At 41.0% G+C, this 26014-nt stretch overlaps 2 protein-coding genes across 3 annotated transcripts; both read right to left on the reverse strand.

The window, feature by feature from the left end:
• Positions 1 to 1530: 1530 nt before the first annotated feature.
• si:ch211-218d20.15 lies at positions 1531 to 6706 on the reverse strand. Its single transcript, XM_046054796.1, has 8 exons — positions 6388 to 6706; positions 5954 to 6072; positions 5085 to 5145; positions 4938 to 5005; positions 4662 to 4764; positions 2239 to 2357; positions 1994 to 2139; positions 1531 to 1913 (listed from the first exon to the last, which is right to left on the reverse strand). The coding sequence occupies exons 1-8, from the start codon at positions 6446 to 6448 to the stop codon at positions 1805 to 1807; spliced, it is 786 nt and encodes a 261-aa protein (XP_045910752.1). The 5' UTR covers positions 6449 to 6706; the 3' UTR covers positions 1531 to 1804.
• A 1227-nt stretch (positions 6707 to 7933) lies between these two features.
• Positions 7934 to 21867, reverse strand: med14 (mediator complex subunit 14). Of its 2 annotated transcripts, XM_046054268.1 has the most exons (29): positions 21423 to 21867; positions 20863 to 20889; positions 20658 to 20763; positions 20370 to 20543; positions 20094 to 20223; positions 19870 to 19998; positions 19439 to 19546; positions 18371 to 18503; positions 18055 to 18205; positions 17819 to 17930; positions 17347 to 17472; positions 17067 to 17145; positions 16514 to 16673; positions 16237 to 16431; positions 15676 to 15810; positions 15474 to 15550; positions 15193 to 15353; positions 14623 to 14769; positions 13574 to 13818; positions 13029 to 13298; positions 12568 to 12817; positions 11430 to 11552; positions 11022 to 11198; positions 10357 to 10595; positions 10048 to 10227; positions 9712 to 9819; positions 9211 to 9336; positions 8905 to 9094; positions 7934 to 8747 (listed from the first exon to the last, which is right to left on the reverse strand). In XM_046054268.1, exons 1-29 carry the CDS (start codon positions 21596 to 21598, stop codon positions 8674 to 8676), a joined length of 4308 nt encoding a protein of 1435 aa, XP_045910224.1. In that variant the 5' UTR covers positions 21599 to 21867; the 3' UTR covers positions 7934 to 8673. The 2 variants fall into 2 exon arrangements, with proteins under 2 accessions (XP_045910224.1, XP_045910226.1); XM_046054270.1 differs by lacking the exon at positions 11430 to 11552 and having other exon boundaries at positions 21423 to 21866.
• Between the last annotated feature and the right edge of the window lie 4147 nt (positions 21868 to 26014).

A 26014-nucleotide genomic window follows, 5' to 3' on the forward strand; every position in this document is an offset into this window, starting at 1 on the left:
AATTTGGCGTAAACAGAATGAGAACATGGATCCATCATGCCTTGTTACCACTGTGCAGGCTGGTGGTGGTGGTGTAATGGTGTGCGGGATGTTTTCTTGGCACACTTTAGGCCCCTTAGTGCCAATTGGGCATCGTTTAAATGCCACGGCCTACCTGAGCATTGTTTCTGACCATGTCCATCCCTTTATGGCCACCATGTACCCATCCTCTGATGGCTACTTCCAGCAGGATAATGCACCATGTCACAAAGCTCGAATCATTTCAAATTGGTTTCTTGAACATGACAATGAGTTCACTGTACTAAAATGGCCCCCACAGTCACCAGATCTCAACCCAATAGAGCATCTTTGGGATGTGGTGGAACGGGAGCTTCGTGCCCTGGATGTGCATCCCACAAATCTCAATCAACTGCAAGATGCTATCCTATCAATATGGGCCAACATTTCTAAAGAATGCTTTCAGCACCTTGTTCAATCAATGCCACGTAGAATTAAAGCAGTTCTGAAGGCGAAAGGGGGTCAAACACAGTATTAGTATGGTGTTCCTAATAATCCTTTAGGTGAGTGTACTTCTTAATTATTAATTAATTAATAGAAGTATACAAAGTGCCTAAAATTGGGTCCACATTGATGAATTACATTCGTTAGTGATAAAAACATAATAATATTATATTCTGTAATAATGTAACACTGTGAAAGGAGCCATTCTGCATAATATGTACTTTGATTTTGATACTTAAAGTACCTTTTGCTTAAAATACTTTTAATTCAGACCATGGTATTTCTGCTTTCACTTAAGTAAAGGATCTGAGTACTTCTTTCACTACTGGCGTTCACTGATTTGACAGCTAGCCTAAATCTCTGTGAATCCAGTGCTCTTTTAACTTAACATTTCATTTTTATTATACCACAACATTTATTGGAAATGTGTCTAGTTTGCTGCATTGTTGTGTTCCTACACACATTGTGAGGGCAGAGGAGCCTTTGCAAGTAATTACACCCGTTAAAGGTGGGTTAGGCGATTCGGGAGAAATCCAACACCATGACATATACCATCATATAGAGCAAACGACGACACAGCAAGATAAGTTGTGGGTTAGTAAGCTGTTGTTAAAGCTGCTGCTGTGAAGCTAACATGCAGATATCCGACATCCCAACAGCAACACATCTTGGCAAGCTACAAAGTAAGCTGAAAGTCAGTGGGTAAGTCACTTGACGTTACCTGACACACAAATTGAGCCACTTTGTTTTACATTTACAGAGCCAGGGCTGTGTACAAACACTGGATTTGTTTTTTTCCAGCACACACAATGAAGGGACAGCTGGACCGTGACAAGATATTTGCTCAATTGGACAAAAAGACATGCATTGGATTAGAACCGCATATCCCACCTTTAAAAGTCTATTTTTGGATGTGATCACATGATCTACCTGATATGTCTGAAGTGAGGACTGGAGAAAGCAAACACATTTTCCTATTGCATTCAATTTTATTATTCCACTTTAGCCTAAAAAAAATTATAACAGTAGTGCAAGGAGGGATTCAACAAGCTTACATTCATTTCCAAACAACTGACTCACCATGGGGACTAATATGGGCCACATCCAGGAGAACAACATAAAAACCTACGTGATCTGTAAATGAAGTAAGCTATCCAAAATCCCACCATCAATCAGTTAAATCAAATTGTGTAGCACCTTTTCATAGTAATAATAACGTCAGTTCGTTTAGAAGCAGAAGTCACTGCCTGGAGAAACCTGGTGCGTCAGGATTCATAGATACAGAGGCGTTGGTCCATGTGAGTCAGGACAGGAACTGTGACACGAAGGTCACGACCTGGTGAAGGTCTTCGGTCAGCTCCTCCGGTAGTGATAGCACCTCTGTTGTTATGCTTTGAGTTATTTCTAATATCCTACATAGAGAACAGTATATGGTTGTTATTGCTGCATTAACGATCATCTCTACCAACTGAACATTTGGATTTTAACTCACCAGTTGATGTAGTGAGCAGCCAGCTGAGGTTCATGCCTGGAGCCTTCCTCTACCGCTAGACACTGTTTCATCTGTTTGAAGTTGGCCTCGATGTCTTTCTTTATCTCAGAGAAAGCCTGAATCCCTCTAAAAGAGCTGGTGACTTGCTGCAAAACAGCAAGGTTAAAAGAAAGCACAAAATGTATAGTGGGTTAAAAACATAGAGGTTTATGCATGATAGAAAATATGTTTTTTTTCCTCCTTACATATATAACAGAGAGCTGGTGGGCGATGTATTTATGACTCCCAAGGTGCCTGATATCTTCTTCTAGCTGTTGACTCAGCACCAGGAGCTGGTTCAGTTTGGCAATGTGGAAGAAATATTCTGCAAAAGAAGCATCGGCTCTCGTTAGTTGTGTTCATTTGGGAAACCAGGAGTGTGTTGTATTTGTGGTGTGATTAGAAAGCCCTCTTTTGAAAATTTTGTGGTCATGGTTTGGATTTTAAAAGTGCATATAGAGAACACACATTTTCACCTTGCTATCCCGGTGGTGAAAAAAAATTTGTAAAAACACTTAATGACAAGTAAAAGTGGATTCAAAGTCAATGAGACATCTTTTTCATGTGTTTTGTTTTCCCCTTTTACGCGTATATTGTCGTGTGTATTCTTTATGTAATGTCTTATGATGAAACCACAGGCAAATTTGAAATTTTCAAATTATGCAGAATAACGGCCCCTGTGAGTGTTTTCACTTGTTAATATTGATGCATTAACATGTAAGCATTTAATGCCATCAAAAATCAAGCTGGAGCCCATTTGAGTGAGTTATTTAATCCACAACAATGCATAATTTTCTATAAACCAGAGGTGGGACCAAGTCATCATTTTCTGAGTCAAGTCTCAGCACTCAAGTCCCAAGTCGAGTCCCAAGTCCAGACCGATCATGACTGGCAAGTCCGAGTCAAGTCTCAAGTCCAAGTCTTAAACTTTGAGTTTCAAGTCCCAAACAAGTCATTATGCGCTCTTCACCAAATTTAAAAACCATTTCAAAAGTTTTTATAAGTTAAATATAAAAATAAATGTACTGAATGAAGCAGCCCGCGACCCTGTACACAGGATAAGCAGTTGACAATGGATGGATGAAGCATTAGCCTGTAAAGAAGGTAGAGGTGCAGTTTCACACAACAGATGTTCTATAATTTCATAAATTAAATTAAATGTTCATGTAGGGCTGCTAATTATTTAGGTCAATGTTGAGATCACAATTATTTAACAGGATTACTCATTGCCTGAGGAAACATTAAACTATTGAACTTCTAAAATGTAATACTTTCTTTTTAAAAACTATTATACATGCATTACTCCAAAATCTCATATAGCCCATGAAATAAGAAATAATAATCCAACATTATTAACTTTAAGCAGCATCTACAGTACAAGAGGACGACAGCAGCACAGTTTCCCCAAGTTGACAGCTTTGGGTGACAGATGGGTCACTGAGGGGGCTATGTGTATGTAGGTGTGTGTGTACACGGAGGGGAGCAGAGCAGGTGACAGGTGAACTACTCGAGTTGACGGAGAAATACAACCGTGGTGTTTTGTCTGGAGATGCAGAGACAGAAACCAGCGGTGAGAAAACTATATATCGCTATGACGTTAGAAGATGCAGACACCGTGGATATTTTACAAGCACCGATCAGGTAAAGCAACACTGAACACACCTCACACACCTAACCCAGCCTCAGCTGTAAAGGAAAGAGGTGCGCTGTCTTTATAAAACAAAACGAGTGTCGTTGTGAAACAGCACCCGGTGCTATTATCGTTTTATCTTAATTAGCCTAACTTGTTTTTATAACTGGTGGAAGCAGCTTCACACAACAGCTGCGGCAGTCTCTCTACACTGTTTCGACCTGACCTTTCTTTTCTCCATGAGATGGAGGAATTTAGAAGTTGTGTGGCGCTGCGTCAGGGCCAAAGCTGTTGCGCATGATTTATGCGTAAAATTCATCCAGCCAGAGGGTCCGATCACGAACGGTTCACAGAGCGCCGGTAGTAGGCCTACTACACAACCCATTGTAGGTACCGGAGAGGGAGTGGCTCGCTGGGGCGTACAGGGCCAAGGACAAGAGATCGCGGAGCGGCCGGCCGTGCTTCGGATGGTCGGTGATTGTTCCCTCTTGCTGGAGGAAGCCACACGCTCCAGTCTAATTGAGCACCGCGCTATGTTGACGCGCTGCGCAGTTTTTTTTATATCATAATTTTTATTTGGGCATGGGGAGTGTCAAGTCAGCTCAAGTCAAAAGGCTCAAGTCCAAGTGAAGTCACGAGTCATTGGTGTTAAAGTCAATAGTCGAGTCGCAAGTCCTCTTTGATTTTGTCAAGTCGAGTCTAACGTCATCATTTTTGTGACTGGAGTCTGAATCGAGTTCAAGTCATGTGACTCGAGTCCACACCTCTGCTATAAACCATAAAATGTTTTGTATGTAAAATCGTAATCTGCAAAGTATCTTGTAAAGTAAAAGAAACTACAATATCTGCCATCAAAATGTAGTGGAGTTTCAGTATAAAGCAGCATAAATGGAAACAGGCTACTTAAGTAAAGTACAATTACCAAAAAAGTATGTGTCCTCAAATGAACTCCCTCTTTTCTGGGGATACATTTATATCCTCCTCAGCTGGATCTCTTACCGTCCATCAGCGGCCTCTCCAGCATGTCCACTGGGCTGCCTTGGATAAGGAACACCTCTACACGAGGAAACATTGCTGATAGACCCACCATGTCCAGGTAGTCCTGAGAAAACACATAAACCCACTGACCTCTGGAACAGCATGTAACAGTTAAAACAGTCTTCTTATTTCAACCACATTTAGGGGGGGAGCATGCAATTAATGCTCTGGTATTACATGACATGTCATAAAGTCAGGTTCCTATTTTATTTGGACAATAATTATTAGATGTGATACCTCCAGCTGTGGCATAGGCTTTGGTAGATGTTCAAGGCACTGCAGCATCTGGTCAAGAATCTCTGATCCTTTAAGAATGTAGCAGAAAAACATAAAACATATGGGAGCTATCCAAGTCCAATTAAAACACTATTTTGTCATACTGACCTTGAGCCTGGAAAGTGTCTGACTCCTCTGGGCTACAGCCTTGTCCTAACTGCTCCTGGAACTTCAACATACAAACTATGAATCACAGGATAAAAAGAGGAGCACCTATACAGAATCATGTAGGACAGACTCCACACTGGACCTGAAACCAGTTTATAAGTCCTATGATGTTGAGGCATCTCATGCTCATGCTGGCAATGACTTGTGTCAAATGCTGCTTTTGAGTGCTGTTGTAAATGTCACAATAAGGGACAGTCTCACAAGGGCATATCAAAGAATGGGAATTTGACACATGTTGAGGAAGGCAGAGCCAAAAACCTGCAAAGAAAATTTAGTTTTTTTGGCCTAAATATAAATTTTCAGGACCTGGCTGGTGGCACCAACTAAATTTAAAGGCAACAAGTAGAGTAGTTTCCCTAATTTGTTTTGCTGAAGTGGTAATGTTCTGATGGATTTCCATTCAATGATGTAAATTATGGCGTAAAACATTTTAGGAGCAGCTTTATTTTGTATAAAACTAAAGAACAACTGCTGAAAAACAAATGATGGAAACTGTAAGTGTGTCCTAATTGTCGTAGTACATACAGTCATCCAGCATGATGCATGGCCAACGTTAGGTGATGTAATGAAGATACTGCAAACCCAATGCTAATTGACTTTTGTCATTGTGCAGTAGTTAATGCATTATACTTCCAAGATGCACGTTCATTTGCATTGGTTGAGCTGATGGAGATGCACATGGGGCTAAATCATTTTTGGGACATTTACTTAAATGTCACAAAAACACTAGGGAGAAAGTGGAGGAGATATATGTGAACTTTTGTCAACAATGGTGGGAAGTATTGCATTTAGTGCTCAGGTCATCCTACCTGCTGCATCTGCGCCCTGATGAGGAGGTCCAGCTGCCCACAAAGACACAACATCTCCAGGCCCACCTGCTCTGGACTCAGCTGGACAGGCATCAGAGGTCTCTTCACCTGTAGCTCCACTGACCACACAGCAACCAAATCAGTAGGCCTTTCTGAGCCCCCTAGCCCCGTTTTCCCTCACCCCTTCTAAAACGCAAACAAACAGGGGCACCACCACGTCTATGAAACAACGTGCACAAGTCATCTGTCCTACAGGTCCCCGGGAGGAGGATGGAGATTAAGGACTGAAGAGGAGTGGGCAGTGTGTTGAGACGGGCCAGTCCCTGCAGGGCGCATTCCTCCAAGGTGCTATTTAATTTTAACGCCAGGAAGATTTCAACCTAACGATGCCACAACCACAAATTAAAACGAGTGTGTATAATGCTGGGACTTACCTTTGAATGCTTCGTGATAAACGCACGGCTGACAGATCGGCTCTGATGTTCTTACTGCCATTTCTGACCGCTGCGATTATCTCACTATTCTCCTAAATGCGTCCCGCTGATAAAAAGCCATATGAAGCTCACGAGACCTACGACAAAGGCCAGGTTAAGGCTACAGAAATATATTTTAGCGTTTATTTATTTTAACTATCTATCGTAAGGTGTTCGGGTGCCAATCGTTGAGGCAGGGTGAATAAAAGCCGACACAATGTTTCTTCATCCGTAATTCTTGGTTTCCTTGCAGGTGACGACGCTCACACGCAACCGCAAGGTGAAGAATACATCCTCTACTCCCGAAAGATCCATGTATGAGGAAGCTTGACGTAATAATAATAATAATAACAAACAGTGCCCACGCCCTTGCAACAACAGCCGTGCAGTCAGTCTGTGATTTGCAGTTTTTAACGCCCCCCCCCACCCCACCACCACCACACACACACACACACACACACACACACACACAGACTGAGGAACTGCCTTTCTGAACGATGATGTCATGTTTTAGGGACGAGGATGCTGGAGATGCAGCCTGCTGTGTTTAACCCAGGACCACAGACACACCTGACTTAAGTGGTGGAAATGAACCTAGTACAGTAGTTAAGTGCAATCTTTTACTCAAATATTTCTGAAAAAATTATACACGCAACACTTTTGTGTGTATAATTTTTTTATAAAATAAAAATATTGTAAAATAACCATCACAGTCCAAAAGCCAAAGATAATGACTTTACAATCAAATAAGGGAACAAAGAACTCAAATCCTCACAATTATTGAGAAGCTGGAATTGTAAAAATATTGGTATTTGTACAGGAGAATTTCTTCAACTTATCAACATAGCTGCTGATTCATTTTCTGCTGACTATTTACTTAATTGTAGCTCTATTTTCTATTTTATTTCTTATATTTATGTTAGTTATGGGATTAAGACCATGTAATAAAATAGGATGCATTATCACAAATTAAATTGCAAAAAAAAGATATGAAGCAACTACAATTCGCTCTTCCTCCACCCACTACAATACTGAAGCACATTTACATAATAATGCATCAATAACAATCTGAAATAACAAAAAACCCCACAAAATTTTCACAAGAAAATTAAATGTGGTTGCTGCTAATAGGTGTGCAGTAGAAATGGCATTAAATGAAAAGTGGCATTTCATAAACTAGAGCTGAAAGAAGTTTAAGTTCGTTTTAAATGTAAATACTGAATGAAGAAGAGTTCATTCAGGTGGAGCTGGGAGAACAGTGTGAAGTTAGAGTATGAGTTCAAGTCTACAGAGCTGAAGAGGAAGCAGTTCAATGTATAAGAATAAAGTATAGCACTCTGGGGCTGATCTGCATGAGTATTTACTTTTGATAAACTATGTATACATTTTGTTGCCATTACTTCTGCAATTTCAAAAATAGGACATTTACACTTTAACGTATTTAAAGTATTTTTAAAGTGTGGTGTTGCTACTTTTACTTAAGTAAAATATTTGAGCACTGCCAGTGGAAGATTCTCAAAGCAGAAACCAACTCTGGGCTTGATTTATTAAATAGCAAAGTCAGACAGGATGTCTCAAATCCTTCAATCAGGACTCAAAATGGGTCTTAATAAAATAGAACTGGCTTATAAAGTTTGTCACAGTTTTACAGTATCCAAAGTGAAAGTTTGAAATAAAAATGCAGAGGTCTTGACAAAGTAAAGGCAAGAAGACATTTAAATAGTGTGCTAAGGGATATATCTCCTGATACTATAATAATATCAGTCTGGCGTTATTAAAAAACAAAAAAAACAAAACTGAAGACAATTCTCTAGCAAAACTAACTGACCTGATTCTTTTCAACACTCAAATATACAACAATGTACATATTTTCGTAAACAACCTTAATTTCAATAGATAATCTTGTTTACAAGTGCACCTGGAGGAAAAAATAACATTTATATCCTTTTGCATTGTAATGCCCCCCCCTCGTCCATGATCTACCTTAATGGCAAATTTTGTTTGTACACTTCTATCAAGAATAAAGAATGTGGTCCACAGCTGTACATAATTTCACTCCCTTTCATAACAGCAACTATACATAAGGTCAACAGTCCAGTGGCTAAAGCAGAGAAGACACATGCTGGATTTTTGACATCTTGGAACCACAGGTGTTACTCCGTTTTCTTCTTATCTCAGGGATGGACCCATCCTCGGTCTGAAAGGGACTCTGTCTGAGTTCCAGTGCTGGCTCGCAATATGTTGTTTCTACTGACGAGTGCCGGGGGGTAGAGTGAGGTTGGCCATTAGCTCATGAACAGAAGCAAATATGGTACATTCACCTGAAAGATAAAATACCCAGTGTTAGCAAAGGCATTTTGCATCAAGTATAGATAACATAACTGAATATTCAGTTGATACCAGTTTCAGTTTAGCAAATTTGATACCACTTTTTCAGTGTAGTAAATTATTCAGTGTTCAACAGCATGCGAGTCTCACCCGGTCTGGCAGGGTGCAGTTCATTGAACCTCTTAAGGATATTAGAGACCATGAGCGCTGCTGCTCCCGAGGAGCTGTGCTGTCTGGGGATGTCGGCCTGCTGAGTGAGGCCTGTGGCCATGTCGTACACAATGGGAACGATAATGCTCACTGGCTCCTGGGGCACTGGGATACGCTGGGTCAGCTGAAGCTGTGAGGCAGAACAGACCAAACACACAGGGTCAGGTTGGTCAAATTATGCTACACAGGTAAATGACTTGAGTCCTGCTTGTGGAGAGCTAATGGTGAAGCTCTGCTAAAACTTACAAAGAAGAGCATCTTGGACTTCAGCACCACAGCAATGGTTCCAGGAGGGGCAATGGGGGGAGCACTGGGAGGGATGGTGAGACAGAACTGGACATTCCACTTCAGCTGTGCAGCCTGGTCAGGGAACTGCAGAGAAAGCCAACATATTATATAGTACTTTTCAAATACAGAGGCTATTCCAAGTGGTTTATATCAAAGGTAAATCAATATATTAGACCACAGCTGGAGTATCTGCAAGTGTAATGTGTGCATCACATCTTCACAAAAATTACACAGCAGTACAAAAGGCCATTTATAAGGGGTGTATGGTGTACTAAAGTGGAGGGGATCTTATTCAGTTTACATATTCAGATAATCATAAAGTGTAGTGACATTTAGGAAAAAAATACAAAGGGCATATTTAATAGATTGAAATACATAAAACTGACGAGGCTCATACACATTTATGACTCAATACATGTAACACAACCCCTCTACTGTTTAAAAGAAACAGCTACCCACCAGTTCGAGCTTCATGATGCGCACACAGTCCCTGAGGATGTTCGTGGGTGCCCCCAGCAGCTTTGTGAAAGCATTCAGAGTGTTGTACTTAAAGGGAGGACCAGCAACCTACAAAGAGGACAGAAGAAGATGGATCAATGGGACAACATGAGCGCAGGCAAGAGTTCCTATGAGTTGCTTAAATTCTTTTAATTGAAGCAATACATGCTTAAAGTTTTTTGTGATGTAGTATAGTAGGTTTTTGCATGTAGGTCAAACTCAACTCTGCATGTATATATGCCTCAAAAGTATGTTTTCAATAATGTAGGAATTTAAGTGGATGCTGCTGATACTTACCCGTGTCTCAAAGAACTTCTCCAGCACCTGAAGCTCCTCCTGGGACCAGGGTCCTGTATTTTCTGGAGTGACTTTGAGCTGCAGTGTCTGGTAATTCTTTGGGTTGAGAGCCACACGGCACTTGAGCACGTCCGTCTTGAACATGATCACCCCCGGCTCATTAGAGTTCACAATAGATAACTGGAAGAGAGTTGACAGAGTGATGAAAGTAAGGGGTGTGCAGAACACATAATGTAATTTGAGGTGGCGAGGGGAACACCCCAAAGAATAATCTCTCCAAATTATCATCATGACTTGTGCAACACTTACGTTGGATTCCTGCTGGATGATCCTCTGTAGGTGCCGTCTCATGATAACTGAACCCAGAAAGCGTTCCAGAGGCGAGCAGAGGTAGCTTCCCGCCAGGCCTGGCACCAGGCAGGGAGTGACCGAGGGGAGCAGAAGCACATGCAAGGCATTGTGGGAGAGGATGGTAGGAATGGAGGCAGCCCAGGGGCGCTGAGGTAGCTTGCGGGGTGGAGGCATACTGGAAGGCATGACTTGTGAACCTAAACCAAAGAAAGAGAGGGAGAGAGAAGTAAAGAAACACTTAGTAAGTATTAATAGAGATAGACTAGTATACTTATAGCAAATGTATTCATGTCTGTGTTTATGCCGACCCATAAGTAACAAGAAATTGCAGTATAGAAGGACCAAACTAGGTTTAAGACACTGTCACCTAGTTTGTGTTAGGTTCATTTCTCAACTGTAATATGTCCCACTCAGTATGTATCATGGTCACAATAACCAATAAATAAACAAATATAAGGGATCAGTATCAAGATTGTTTACTTATGTTATGTGTTTGTTAAAAAAAATTAAAGAAAAAAAAGAAAGAAAATCAGCGTTACATGCTTCTTAGATTTTTTTAAACCTTCAATTATTTATGTCAGTATTCTCCTCAAAATAAACAAAACTAAGAAAGCAGTACTCACTGGTCGCAGCACGCGGAGAATGAGGGTCGGGGATAGGCGAGTGCAGTGATGGGTTACCAGGGGACATGCCATGGATCCTTGGCCCAGGAGAAGGCCCCGAGACCTGGGGTGAGCCTGGCCACTGGCCCCTATGGCTGGGGGACACCATGGCGTATGGGGAACTGGGGTCCAGAGCACCTAATGTGAAGGAGACAAAGCCATCAGCAACAAAACACTTATTGTACAAAGAAAACAGTCAGATGAATACACCCCTGTGTGCCCACTAACCACAAGCCTTTTGTTATATTCGTGCTAATGTCTGCGGCCTAGAAGTGCCTACTGAAGATGTTCAGTTCAGACCATTCCAGCCCTTGCCCAGCAGCCCAGAATTACCAACAGGCCCGCATTTACGGCCACCCTGCTGCTTACCGTGGGGACTGGCAAAGCTGGTCTGGCCCATGGCTATGCCAAGAGAAGACGGAGACGGGGTGGGCCCGAAAGGAGAGGGTGCCCTCAGAGCTCCACTAGGGGAGCCAGAGGCATGGATGTTCCCTGTACACACACACACATACCAAATGGCTCGTCAGACTCGGAGGTTGACAAGTTCTCCTTGCGCGCACACACACGCACATACGCACGCACACATACACTAAAGCAGGGCGGAAGGGCTGCAGTCTGGCTGGCGGGCTGAGATGGAGAGGAATGGAAGGAGCAGGACTTAATGCATACTTTGTTCCCTCTTGGCTGGGACGTGTGTCTATGTTGCATGAAAAACACAACTGACCTCATGGTTTCACAAAATTAAAATGGGCACACATGGTTGCTCTTCCTATTATATCTGGATATGATTTTAACCTGATAACATTTACACCTGGTATTTATGCATCTCCAGTGTCCACACTGAGATCTGTTTGCTCTGTCCAGCTCAAACAACCAGAACATCACATCCTGTTGGCGCAGGTCCACAAGATGCTCATAACCATAGACTGTCTGAATGGTCTTTGAGCTGGCTTTCCACTGTGTGTTGTTTTACTCTATGGATTACGTCAATGTTCTACTCTCTCTTCAGCAGTGTGCCGTTGTAATAGTTCAGCCCGAAAGTGAAACTTAAGTTCCTCCTGGCATTGTTTTCTGCCACCGGTACATATCCCCCCACGTAGATTTTGTACGTGGATTGTCAAAGCATTTATATTTACGTTTATGTTCAATGTGGTCACAATGTGTCCCTAACCACCTCAGCGGGGGTTTGGCCGATCGGATCACAATCAATCTTCAATCTATCTTGCGTATATTTACACTGTACTTTCATGTGGTCAAGCACTATTCGGCTACAATCCAATCACCAAAAACACATTTTAATGCCAGGTGTAAATGGCCTCTGTGACATTCAGACAATTTGCTCTTGCAACAATAAACATGTCAGCAGGGCGGTTGATGAGAGCAATGTGTTATACTCAAAAACAATGATTTGTTGGTCATAATCCTGTATGATGGCTTGACAACAATACAGGATATCATTCACTCACACATATTTGGACAAATACTTAATTCCAAAAGTTGCTATTACCTGGTGACTGGGTGGGCATCATGGATGGTGAGGGAGTTACATTAGCATGATAATTTGGCGGAGGTGATGTGAGAGGAGGGTAGACACCTCCCGCACCCCCTCTCATTGTCTGTGACTGTTGCTGAGCTTGCAACTGGTTCATCAGACTGTCCATCACGTCTACACCCACCGGCGAGGGTGGGTTATCATCTTCATTGACAGAGCGTCTGCGAGCATCCTGATTACTGTCTACAAACATATTCAGGAATGTCTAGACAAGGGAAACAGCAGAAGGACAGAATTTAATGTAAACAGCTGAACCAAATATATTTGAGTTGTTGATCATAAAACTGCGTATATGCATTACATTTGCTTACGGAATACAGTTGTATTCTTTTAGTTGTGCTGATTAGAAAAAGACCCTTCCAGTTCTCAACAAATGAATTTAAGACCCTTTCACTCTAGAGTGATGACAAGCATACCTTGAGTCCAGGAGCAGGGTAGAAGCCCTCTACAATCTTAGTGTTGTCAAAAAGACTGTAGGCTCCATCTCTGATGGCTACCACGCCACGGCTGCGGCAGTAAATGTCGATGCAGTACATGTTCCGGAACGCCAGGCGGATGTGTGTGGATGACTGTGGTAAAATGGAGAAGCACTGGTAGGCAGTGTTGGTACGCTGGGTGAGGCCCAGCATGGGCACTGTTGGTAGCTTGTTGATTGCATTCAGAGGGGCCTGTGTGTCAGAGAGCACCTGAGGAAGATGATAAATAGAAACCAAGTTACCAAGGAAATAACACTGAATACTAAAGTAAAAGTAGATGTATGTGATTAGAGAAATAGAGAATGAATAAATGTTTGCAAGTATTTAGAGCAATGCGAGAAGCATGAATAAAACAAGACCACTGATAGGTAGTTCAGCACAAGAAGGTTAAATGAACACATTTAAGAGGAACCTTAAAAGATCAGATCTAACAAGTGCACTTGCGCATCCTATGGCTGCATTATCATAACTGTGCTACTGCATACCTGCAGCAGCTGCATCACATTTGGATTCTTGTTGAACATCTCCTGGAGCTGATGGAGGATGATATTGTGGCAGTTGGAGCAGCCAGAGTTAGGCCCCACAGTGCCCAGGGCAAGGTGGAAACGGTGGCTGCTGGAGTTCCACTGGATGGTCACAGAGCTGCCCTTGGTGGTCCCGTAGCACAGCACCAGCTTACGGTAGTTATACAGCCGTACCTCTGAGAACATGCTCAGGTAAGATGGCATCTCTGGACAGAAGCAGTCACAATGTGCAGCTGTATCAGACTGGTGTGTTTCTTTTGCCAAACATTAGTGACAATGGTACATGGAAGCCTTAAATAACTAAGTGCAAATTTCTACACACGGTTAGGACAATAAAACACTATTTGTATCACTTTGAAAATACATGCATCACTTCAGTGTTTCCCACATATAGACTTTACTTGGGCTGGCTGCCCAGTTATATTTACGGCCGCCAAAGTATATTTGACCCATTTTAGCCTTTTGCAGAGACACAGAGAGAGAGAGAGATGTTATCTGGTATTACGTTACAGGACATGGACACGGTGGGTACTTTACAAGCCCGGACCAGGTATAGGAACAGTGAACACACCAGTCCAGATGTCATTTGGTACCACTTTGGTTATGATTGTTTCAAAAGTCTATGTCATTAACCAGCTTCCTACACATGTGGAACACCTGCTGCTCTGAGAATGGAACTGTTGATGGACAAAGTCAGCAGAGCAGACACATAAGAAACCAGAGGTGTAGGTAGTGTGGAGAAAAAAATAACTGAATGGAAAGCAAGGTGATCAGAGTGAGTGAAACATATCATACTAGATATAGAAATATACCCCCATGGCCCTATCCCTGCCACGGTTACAATAGTATTCTGTTAGAAACACTGCACCTTCAGTGCAAATCCTACAACTACATAAAAATGACCAGAAACGCACCGATTGATTTAGATTAACTGAATTCATCCAAAAGCAACACAGTCATTCATTTACACGTTAATGCAATCTTTGCTTTACAGATGACCATGCACATACCTGGCAGTGCACGAGAGAAGTTGAGGACGCACTGGTAGAGCTGACTGATGGCACTCCAGTCATTTAGAAACATCTCTACCACCTTCTGCCCGCCCACCGGCTCCGACAGAGGGTTTTCATAGGTCAGATACACGTGTCGCGTGGAGGCTAAAAGAGGGGACAGATTGGTTAATTTAGACACTGGGCCATGTAGCAGCTGCAGACAGCTTTCCATGTTAACATAAAGGCCAAACTTGCACATAACAGTTAATGCAATCCATCCTATTAAAAACTATGAAAATGTTTTTGGCATACAATGCTTTTATAATGGTAAGCCCAATTGCTGAATTTGCTACACCGAGTATTTAGTTTGTAATCAGGTGTGTGTTGATTGTAATTAGTTTGATAGTTTTACTTTGCCGTTAGATTAAATGGCATGATCTTTTATGTGATTTCTATTCCCATTGTTGCTGCTGCATGATTTGGACAGGAATCTCTTAAAAAATATTTTTAATCTCAATTAATTTTTTTATGGATAAATAAAGTTTAATAAATTATATAAATATGGAAAACTCTGTAAATGGTGTATACCTTGCTCCTTGCTGTGTGTGCTGTTGAGAGGGCAGTTGGCCAGCACCAGTTCAGCCACCCAGGTTCGGTTGTTCCTGCCCTGCAGTCGGAAGGTGCAGTCCAGTAGTGACCGGTCTAAAGCTCTCCTTGTCTCCTCTCCTACACCTTTACAGGGAGGAATCCTGCAGGATAAAACAATTACCATTAACAGTCATAATGGTTTATCATACTTTGAAGAATATAGAATTACATTTGCTGACAATGTGTGTGCGTAAATGCATGCATGCAGCTGCATGTATTACTTCAGTAGACGTATCGCATGACTGCTGCCATCTCCCTCCACTTGGACACCTTGGTTTGGGATCTCCATGTTGGACAGCTACTCAAAGACGGACAGACATGCAACATTAGCCAGAAAATACAAGACTCGGATTGCCATGCTTCATATTTTAGAGAGACATCTATGACTGGCATGAATGGCTCAAACTGTCTTAAGTAACATACTTCTGTTCTGAGGCCAATGAAAGGCATGTTGGTGTCACACATCGCTACTAGGTGAGCCAGCTCTTTGTTGAAGGCACACATTTCTCCAGACCGCTTAGGCTTCTTCGGCTCTGGATCCCCCTGGTCCCCAGATATCTACAAAGACACAAAAAAATTGTGCATTGAAGTTTAATTTATCCAGCTGGTCACATTTACTTTTTCATAGCAATGGCTTGTCTCACATTCACAAAAGAAACACATGCACACAAGAGGAGGCTGATCTATATACGCAAAAGCTGAATTTATTCTTGTATGATAGAAGGTTATGTTGTAGCATCCCAGAGGCAGAGCATTTTATAATAATATTAGGCAGGAACTTTAACTCGGCCAGTTTTTGAGGTAGGGCAGAGCATTTATTGTTCACTTTTTTCCACCCATATTTTCCTAGCCATTCCAAACTGCCTAGTTCTAACCTGTCGGACAGCACCACATTTATTAAAATTCCCAAAACACAATGAAATATACTGCATTTCATCATACACAAATGAAAGTTTGGTGTATGACTACTCTAGCACTGAATACCTTTCTCTTAGTCCCAGGTCGGGCCCCTCTCCCTGTTGTGGTGTCTTGGACAAGGTGTTCTATGTTTGGTTTGAAATTCTGCAGGAGCTGTGCGCACATTGGTGGGTCCTCTCCTTCCAGATGAGACACAGACAGGAAGGAGTACTTGTACTGCAATGCTGTGGGACTGCTAGGCACTTCAAGCATTTCCACCACCTATAAAAAAAATAATTTTAACAGATTTGTGAAATCATTTTGGTTTAGCCGTTTTCAGCAATATCTTGGTTGAGGAACTCACAATGTAGTACTGCGGAAGACGTGTGAGCTTAATGAAGAGTTTGTGCTTGGACAAACTGCCGACAGGGTGAGAAGCCGAGTTGGACAGGTGAAGGACATCAGTGCACACAGTGGGAAGGTGTTTCACAGACTGTCGACAGCGCTGCTCCCCGAGCCAGAACCTTGCCAGAGAGAAAGACAGACTCTGTGTCTCACTGAAATCCAAGTTGCAAACAATCCAGGCTTCATTGCTTCATATTCTTATTCAGCATTCACATTATTTACTAGTGCAAGACTCTGGTAATTCTTCTTAACACCCATCTTGCCACCTACTTAGCTAAGTGTTGCTACAGCTACTGACAATCAATCCTGACAAGCTAGAAGCAGGCGTCTACTGTTGACTCTAAACTGCCTCCGCTATCTTTGGCCTGTGCCAAAACATACTTTATACTGTTAGCTGTAAATATACGTTGCATGTTCATATCTATTTAAAAATTTAGTTGAGTTGGACTACCCGCGACCCTGTACGCAGGATAAGCGGTTGATGATGGATGGATGGATGGAGCTGGACTTACTTCAGTTGTTTGAGCCAAGAAATGATGCGCTTCATATCATCGTTAATCGTCTTTTCAATGTCATCCAGCGTGGATTGATCTAGAGAGAGAAAACACCAGGGTTTTATGTTTAAAGCTGAGCATACAAAATTTTTTTAAATCACCCTACCAGTAAAATTGTTAATTCCTTTATTGTTATACAAAACCAAACCCTTATAAAAACACAACCTGAACAAACATCTTTAATAGGATATAAGACAACCAACAAACAAGATACAGTAGTTATGTGTTTATTACTTACCTAATCCATACAGCATGGGATGGAACATGCCAGAGTGCAGGTCAACAAAAATGTGTAAGCACTCCGAACGACCACAGGGCTCAAGTATTGGAATAACAAGTGTGGGTAAAGCAGTCTCGACGAATGCTGAAATAAACAAACACACACTTTAGTGTCTCTTTTCAATTTTGAAAATGACTAAAAACCATGGTTACAGTACACTGACATAAAGTGAATGGGGGATGTGTGAAAGACCACATCTCTATAAGCTAATGGGAATTTTGAAAATACAATCCATCATAATTAAGATGATAAATTGCATGTTACATTTTAATTTTTTCAGGCTAAACAATGCCTCTTTTTTCAACTGTCACTGACACAAGGCTGCAGCTGCAGAGACCACAGAGATTTTTGTGCATTTGTTCAGTATATAGCTAAGACTGAACTGTTTTAATAATGGGAAAGTGCATTAAATACAAAAGTAAATATATACAGTTGTCACTGGGATTGCTGGTCTTTAGAATGGCTTTCAGCTCCTGTAGCTTCTGATGGGACCGGGCATGCACACTGTCGATCAAAAGTTTCTCCACTGACAGATGGTCAATCTAAAGAATGAATGAAAGAAAACACACATTATTACATTGTAAGATAATTGTACTTTCAGCCATACTGCCCAATGTCTTTCATTACACTAAAAATGTTTTAATTGAAAACATATGTCCACCTTACCTTCATAGCCCTCTCAATTAATTTGGAGTCACAGGCAGGGAGAGGGGGCTCATGAAATATTTGCAATGGCTTAGATCCATCTGATTCGTCAATCTTGATGGTGACTTTATGTACCGACGCTGTACCCGTTTTCCTACCCAAAACCTGTTGGCTGGAGGAACAAAGAAAAAGGATGACAGTGAGTAGGAATTAAAACGTATAAATGAATTCTGCCATTTTGAGAGTTCTCTCATCATTTTATGATGATTTTATGATATGATGTTTTTGAGAACACAGCGTTCTTGCCCATACATGATGGCAACTTATAAAGTCTTACTTCCAGACGGTGAGAGTTAGGTATTTTGCAGGCATATATCTCTCCTCCTGCACCAGGTCTCCCCATCTTTCTCTAATCAACATCAAGGTCTGAGAGTGGAGCACCTCTAGCTGCAGTGACAGACAGAAGGAGTCTGGGAACAATACGGTTAAAGAAGACACACTGTGGGAAAATACCATGTCCAGCAGGTGAATACAGATAAAGTACTATACACATCTTTCCATTAACATTCAAAACACACTCACACACATATCCTCAAGACACATACACTCTGTTGGTAAAAGGGGTATTTGTGCCCAACACAGACTTCTCTTTGACACGGTAAGCTGCACTGCTAGCATTAGTGGGGGAAAGGCAAAGCAGAGATGGACTGATTAGCATTGTGATAAGCACAGTCGTGCTCAGCTCGCATGCTTGATCAGGGTCTTTGATATTAGCATGAATGCTAACAAGCGGTTGTTTTTCTCTACATTTTGCCACAAACTGATGAGTGACAGGCCTCTGACTGTCTGATCAGAATAAATATGTATGGGTTACAAAGCATGATGAATGGTATAATTATCACTGCCTGACAATACAAATGTGAGGTGATTGGTTTTGATGTCAACATGATGGTACATTTGTATTTTGTGATAATGTAGTTTAGTCGTAATCTTCCAAAAGTGTGGGGACACAAAAAATGTAGCAGTTTCTAATTAGAGTATTAACAGGTGTTAGAAACACACACCTTCATACGAAGTTCATTACACCCCCACATGACCTGACTGGGTGACAAGTCGCAGAGAGAACAGTGCTGCCCTTTCCCTGTCAGTAACAAAAGGAGGTTGTGTTGTTTGAGAATTAATGAAACAAGAGGGGGTTAAGAAGGATGTAAGTCTGCAGCTGTGTTACTCATTGGAATGCTGCACGCGTCTGCTTGACCAGTCAATACTCTATATGCTCCAACACACTCTCCCACACTACTGCAGTAGTTCGCATCAGCCTGGGACAAAAGCCATGTGGTTTTATGCACAATTTACACTCAACGCCTGTGTGCAGATAAACAAACAAAGATAAAGAAAAGGATACGCAAGCAGTTGTACATGTCCTGTAGGGGTTTTTCATCTGCACACAGACGTGCCTGGACCAACTCATGGATGAAGTTCACCTGCAAACTGTGGACCAAGGCTCGGCCATCTGTCAATATGGAGGGGGACGGAGACAAACCAGTTGAGAGGGAATGGGGAAGGGAAAAACATTAGCAATTAGGGCTGCACAATATATCGTTATAGCATCGTCATCACAATGTGCCCATGTGCAATGGTCACATCGCAGGACATGGATGTCAAGCAAGTCAAATCCAGAGGGTTCTTGGATACACAGAGTTTATTGCTAGTGAGTTACAAGCAGGGTCTGCATACGCAGCGAACCATCAATCACAATATTGTTCTTGATCAGTTTATCTAACTAACAAAATAGAAATGTGGTGTGTAGCAGAGCTGAATGAGTGCATGCCTTACCTCCAGTTTCTTTGTCTTCCACCAGAATCTCCAACTTCAACAGCCGCCAGGGAATATCAGGGTCATCTCCCATCACCGTCAGAGTGGCCTCAAACTCTCCTTCCACACGAAACTTTACACGCCCATTAGCTACACAAATATACACACAAGCAATAATCCAAGATCTTCAATTTACCAGTACAGCAGTTAAAACAGACCATAGTGGTTTTACGCAGGCTGCTTACCAACTGTAAGATTTGCTAGCTGGGGTGGTAAGTCTGTGGTGACAAGGCGGTGTCGTAGTATCTGATTTAGCTGGCTAAGGGTGGTCTGCTTCTCAGACTTAGTGATGGGGTCTGGAGGAATGATCTTATCCTACACAAATGGACACAGAAACAATTGTGCTGACATAGAAAAGAGTAAGTTTTTTAAAGCCATGAGTTTGATCTCCCAACATCTTCTCATACAAGACTATAGATCATCAGTCTTAACACGCAGAGAAGGAAGTTTAACAGACTTACTCGTATACATGTGGGCAGGCGAGGATATGACCCCGTGGTGAGAACATCAATGGCAAAAGGGATGGCAAAGCTGGGCAAACGAGCATGTACCAGGGCATCTCTCGCCAGTGATGCAAGCCTATCAGCTGTATCCACAAAGAGGATGGTCTGCTGATCCAAGAAGCTGGAAATCATCTGTTACGAAGGATACCGTGGAGAGAGGTGACAGTAAGTTGATTTGTGCATTGCTGGACACAAAGCAGTTTACAAAAAAAAGACATTAGCGAAGTCAAATAACACACAACATACCGCACACTTCTCAACTTTCCCTGCATTGCTAGCCCACTTCACAAGGGCCAACAGACGCACAAACAGCTGTCTGGTACGACTGGCAAACTGGACGATCTCAATTTTCCTGAAAAGTAAAACAGGATATAAATGCTTAACATATGGCTGGCTAAAGGGGTGAATTGATAAATAAGTGAATAACTGAATGAAATTCAGAGAAACATACCTCTCCATGTCTGTTTTTCTTGGAAGTCTAAAAGGGAAAACATTGAAACGTTTAATTATTCCTATAGTCTTTATCCTGAGAGTAGAGTAACAGCACAAACTATGCACCCCTGGTAACGTTAGGACCAAGCTTTTATTAATGGTGCAGCAAATAAAAAATCCTCAGTTACTAATTGGGTGGTAAGGTACTAAAACGAGGAGAAACTAGCTTTGGGATCAACCTGATGTCGCCCCACATAAACATGGAATATCTTGGATAACTAACATTTTACCTTATACATTATAAGGATCTTTAGGACATATGGTAATGTGTTGTTTACCGGTACGCCCCCTCACATAACAGTAGTTGTCTGTGCTTTCCGCTTTGTTAGCACTCTTCCTCGACTTCAATATGAAAAGCATCTCTAAATCATCTAAATTATCGATTGGTTCTAACTTCACGAGCCAATTGGCGTTTACTGAAGTGGTTGGAAGAAGCGCATCCTTTTGCGTTTACTATTAACGTTAGCTCGATAGCCCGCCGGTTAGCTTCAAGGCCTACGCCGCTAAAATGTTACTTACAGTTCTGCCAGCAGGGTAATTTCGTGGTAGGTCCTCTGGAGAAGAAATTCAATTAGCAGGCTCAGTCGGACCCCCTGTGTGGCCGGGGTCCCGGGTGGTGGTGGCTGTGGACCCGAGACCACCGGACCACCGAGTGGTACGAGCTGCCCATCTGACCCAATCTGCACCGGAGCCATTTTACAATGACGATACAGACTAGTTAGCTACGGCGATGCACACTCAGCGCTACAACGGCAAACTAGCGAGCTGTAGTAGCAAACTCCGTGTGAAAAGACTTTCTTCGTAGTCTCACAACATCTCTTCCACGAGACGAATCTCGCGGCATTGACGTTGTTTTCCTTGTTCAGCGAAAAAAACTCAACAATTACACCAAATTTGGAAACTCATTACAGAGAAGTCAACGCCGCTCAGCCGCCATCTTTGCTGTCGGGGATTCTTACTACATGTCCGGTGGGAAAGAAAACCCAGACAAGAGCCTTGAGGAGTGAGAATCATGAACGTACCCTCATTATTGTGTTTCACGCCAGGCCACTGGTTCCCAGACTGGGGTAACTAATGTGACCGAACTATTTGTTTAATGTCTTGTTTACAGTGCCACAGAAGTTAACTTATATCAGTCATTTATTCATGAACATATTCTTATATGTTGCCCTGGTAAAGGATGATATGTAACTAATTAACAAAATGACAAAAGTCTTTTAAAGTCAATTAAGAACAAAATACTACATGTTATAATATATTAACACAGGCACTATATGGTAGGATACAACCCGTAGTCAACTCAAGTCAAGTTCGCTTATATAGCCCAAAATCACATATTTGCCTCACGGGGCTAACAGGCTATTATTTCTTTAAGCCACAATTTAAAAATTAGTTTTGTTCTTTATGTTTCATTATGGATTTAATTTGTACAAATCAATTGACAATAAATGCCTGTTTTGTTCACTGTACTCAGACTAATACCTCTTTTATGAAATGTAAATGTTTATAGTAAAATATTATCATAGAAAATATGGTAAACTGGTGTTTAAATTTGCAGTAATACTCCACAGTAATGTTTCTGTCTATATTTTACCACAAACAGATGAGTGAAAGGCCTCTGACTGTCTGATCAGAATAAATATGTATGGGTTACAAAGCATGATGAATGGTATCATTATCACTGCCTAACAATACAAATGTTAGGTGATTGGTTTTGATATCGACATAATGGTATGTTTGTATTTTGTGATAATGTAATTTAGTCGGAATCTTCCAAAAGTGCGGACACACAAAAAAATGTAGCAGTTTCTAGAGTATTGATGGGTGTTAGAAACACACACCTTCATAAGAAGTTCATTACACCCCCACATGACGTGACTGGGTGACAAGTCATAGAGATACAGTAACAGTGCTGCTCTTTCCCTGACAAACAAAAGGAGGTTTTGTTGTTTGAGAATTAATTACAAAATACTACATATTACAAAATGTTGACAGAGGCACTATATGGTAGGATACACCTGTAGTAAACTCAAGTCAAGTTTGTTTAGATAGCCCAATGTCACAAATTGCCCTTACGGGGCTTTACAAGCATATATTATTTCTTTAGGCCACAGTTTTAAAATTAGTATTGTTCTGTATGCTTCTTTGTGGATTTAATTTGTACAAATCAGTTGACAAAAACGTCTGTTTTGTTCACTGTACTAATTGCTCATAGCAAAATATTCTCATATAAAATACAATATACAAATTTGCAGTAATACTCCAGAATATTAATATATGTTGTGCAGAAAACAAAACACGGTATCAAACTTACACTCCCAAAACAATTACAGTAGACCAGATATACTCAAAAACACTATTACAGTACCATACCATAAACCACATTTACAATAGAGCAGTTGTACTTTAAAACACACTTAGCCTATTGTAAAGCTGTTTGACTGTAAAACAGTATGAAATTAAAGGTGCTGTAAACATGTAATGGAAGAAACCTCAGGAAGAGCAACAGATGTAAAGACATGCTAAAGGTGTCATGTGCACACAAACATAGTAAAATTATAGACAATAAGGGTTGACAAATTTAGAGATAGATTGTAACCATAAATGAGGAACATGGACGTCAAGCAGCTTCCAGGATAGGACCTGACCCATGATGGTGTGTTATCTTGCTCAGGCCTACCTTGAAAAGAGACGCTTGGGTTAAAGTGTTATATTATATATATATATATATATATATATATATATATATATATATATATATGATTTTAGCTTCTACCAGTGGTTTTCTTAGAGGTCAAAGTTTATCTGTATTTCAATTTACTGCTCTCCCCACCTACAGGCAGCGAAGCCCATTCTCAGAAGAACCACTTTGTGAAAAAGGGTTCATTAAAATAATTTGTATTTCATTTAAGTCAGGGAGCTCATACTTAAGACTAAAGCACAGTCAGAGCACAAAGAACCTACTGTAGTGCAGGAGGGAAGAGACTTCACTGGATTACTCTATAGTTACTATTGACCTTCTTTTTGCTGTCTCATCAGAGATGTAATCAGATCAGTTGTCTTCCTGTTTAGAATTTCATCTAATCCTTCTCTGTCGAATATCCATTATAAAGAGCTGTAGAGAACACCCTATGTAGAAACATGAATTACATGCAAAGAGAAACACACCCATATTCATACATTTGCAGTGAGTCAAATTAGTTTACTCTCACGACTTCCTTTGCCTCATTTTGCAAATAAGTATCATATTTGACCTTAGTGGTTTATTCGGTCAAGATTATTATGTTTTAGGAACATTGCATAAATAAGCCCAAAGATGTCACTTTAGCAGATATATGAAGCCAGCAATGTTACAGATTCATGTCTGAAAGGGTTTATATTGTTCCCATATAGGCACCCACCACCTTTAGGGCTTTTAAGGGTGCAGGAGTATTGTGCATTTATGTACACAGAGGCACACTATGCATTGGGTATGGCAGAAAAGGCTGTAGAAAATAGAGAATCTAACATTTGAACCACTTTACATTGTAATAGAATCAGAACAAATACCTTGCAGTAAATACCATATCTGTAAATCTCGAATTTGTGATTGCTTAAGGTGTCAATCCACCTCCACGAAGTTAGAGCCTTTAGTTTGTGGTGTTGTATCTTAGAATAATTAACCTTAATCCAGCTCCATTGGATCATTATTTGGCTGCCCACAATCTCAACTACAAACCAAAAATGTCAAATTAAATTGTGTTTATTGCAGGGCTATTTTATATGACACTGCACTGTGCAGTTGTTTCTATTTTTCTGGTCACCTAGTGAATTTTCAATAATGTACATTCAATACTGTTGAGCAACTGAGTGACTAGTAAAAGTTAGTCATGAGTTCTTTATATTTTAGGCACTTGGCTGACTCTCATCCAAAGCCATTAACTGTGCATTGATAAGGAGTTTGGTGTCTTGTTAAGGATGTGGGAACAAACCTGTGAGATTAGCTCCCTGTTTATTACAGATGGTCACAGAAAGCGGAATTTGTTGTTTGAAATACCTTACAAACCTAATGGAACCACATGACCCTAGCTATAATCAAGACTATATCACCACCTGGGCAAAGCAGGCAACTGCCCTGGGGCCCCAGACCCCCAAGGCCCCTAAAAAACCAAGCTCACAGTCTGGCAATTGATAATTTGACTATAATAACTGTAAGTAATAGCAATGTACTGTTGCACTGCAGTGGAAGAATAGGAACAAAATGTTTTACTGAAAACACTGTAACTTTGGATTTTACAGAATCAGTTTGACTTGTATATAGACGCTGTTTTTTCTTGGTTATTGTTGCTTTTTGTGTATATTTACATACACACATTCCCGACATCTATCTTTGTTAAGCTTTGTTGTCCTTGTTTTAAGATGTAGGTTTATGTCTATTTCTATCTTCCTGTAAATTGTTCTTGTTACGTTAAGTTAAATTCCTTGTATGAGTATATACACACATTTGACCCTTTTTTATACAGTCTATGATTTGGCCAATAAATCTGATTCTTATATCCCCAGTACTAATCCACCTTGGGTTGCTAAAGCCTCTCTCACATACGCATCAGATACCCTTTTTAATGTATTTTACACAGAACAGACTGTGGATTGTGTCCCAAATCCCTCACATTGGAATCACCTTAAGAAAGGATCTCTTAGTGGCCAGTGGCCAGTATGAACAAGAGGAATAATTGCAGCAAGAAAAACGTGTTTCAATGTTGAAATGGGCACCTAAAAACAAAAAGTGTGACCCCTATCCTTTAACCCCACCATGACCACAATCTTTCCCTAACATTAACCAAATTGTTTTAGTTGCCTAACCTGTTCCATAGGTAAATATTTTTTTTGCCATGAACACAACATTTCCATAGCCTAGGCTACTCAAAAACTTTTGGGTATACAGTGTACGTTTGAACTTTCCTGTGTTCTTTTACTTTCAATTTTTATGACATTACTTATTCATTTATGACCACCCCGTGCGATAGGAGGCGATGTAGTCAAGTGCGTCAGGTTGCTCGATTTTTACGGTTTTAATCAAACTACGGATTGCAGATCCTTGCCGGAGCCGGAGTCCCTTATCAGAATTGAGA

The sequence above is a fragment of the Micropterus dolomieu genome, linkage group LG07, assembly GCF_021292245.1.
Source record: "Micropterus dolomieu isolate WLL.071019.BEF.003 ecotype Adirondacks linkage group LG07, ASM2129224v1, whole genome shotgun sequence".
Classification (NCBI taxonomy): Eukaryota; Metazoa; Chordata; class Actinopteri; order Centrarchiformes; family Centrarchidae; genus Micropterus; species Micropterus dolomieu.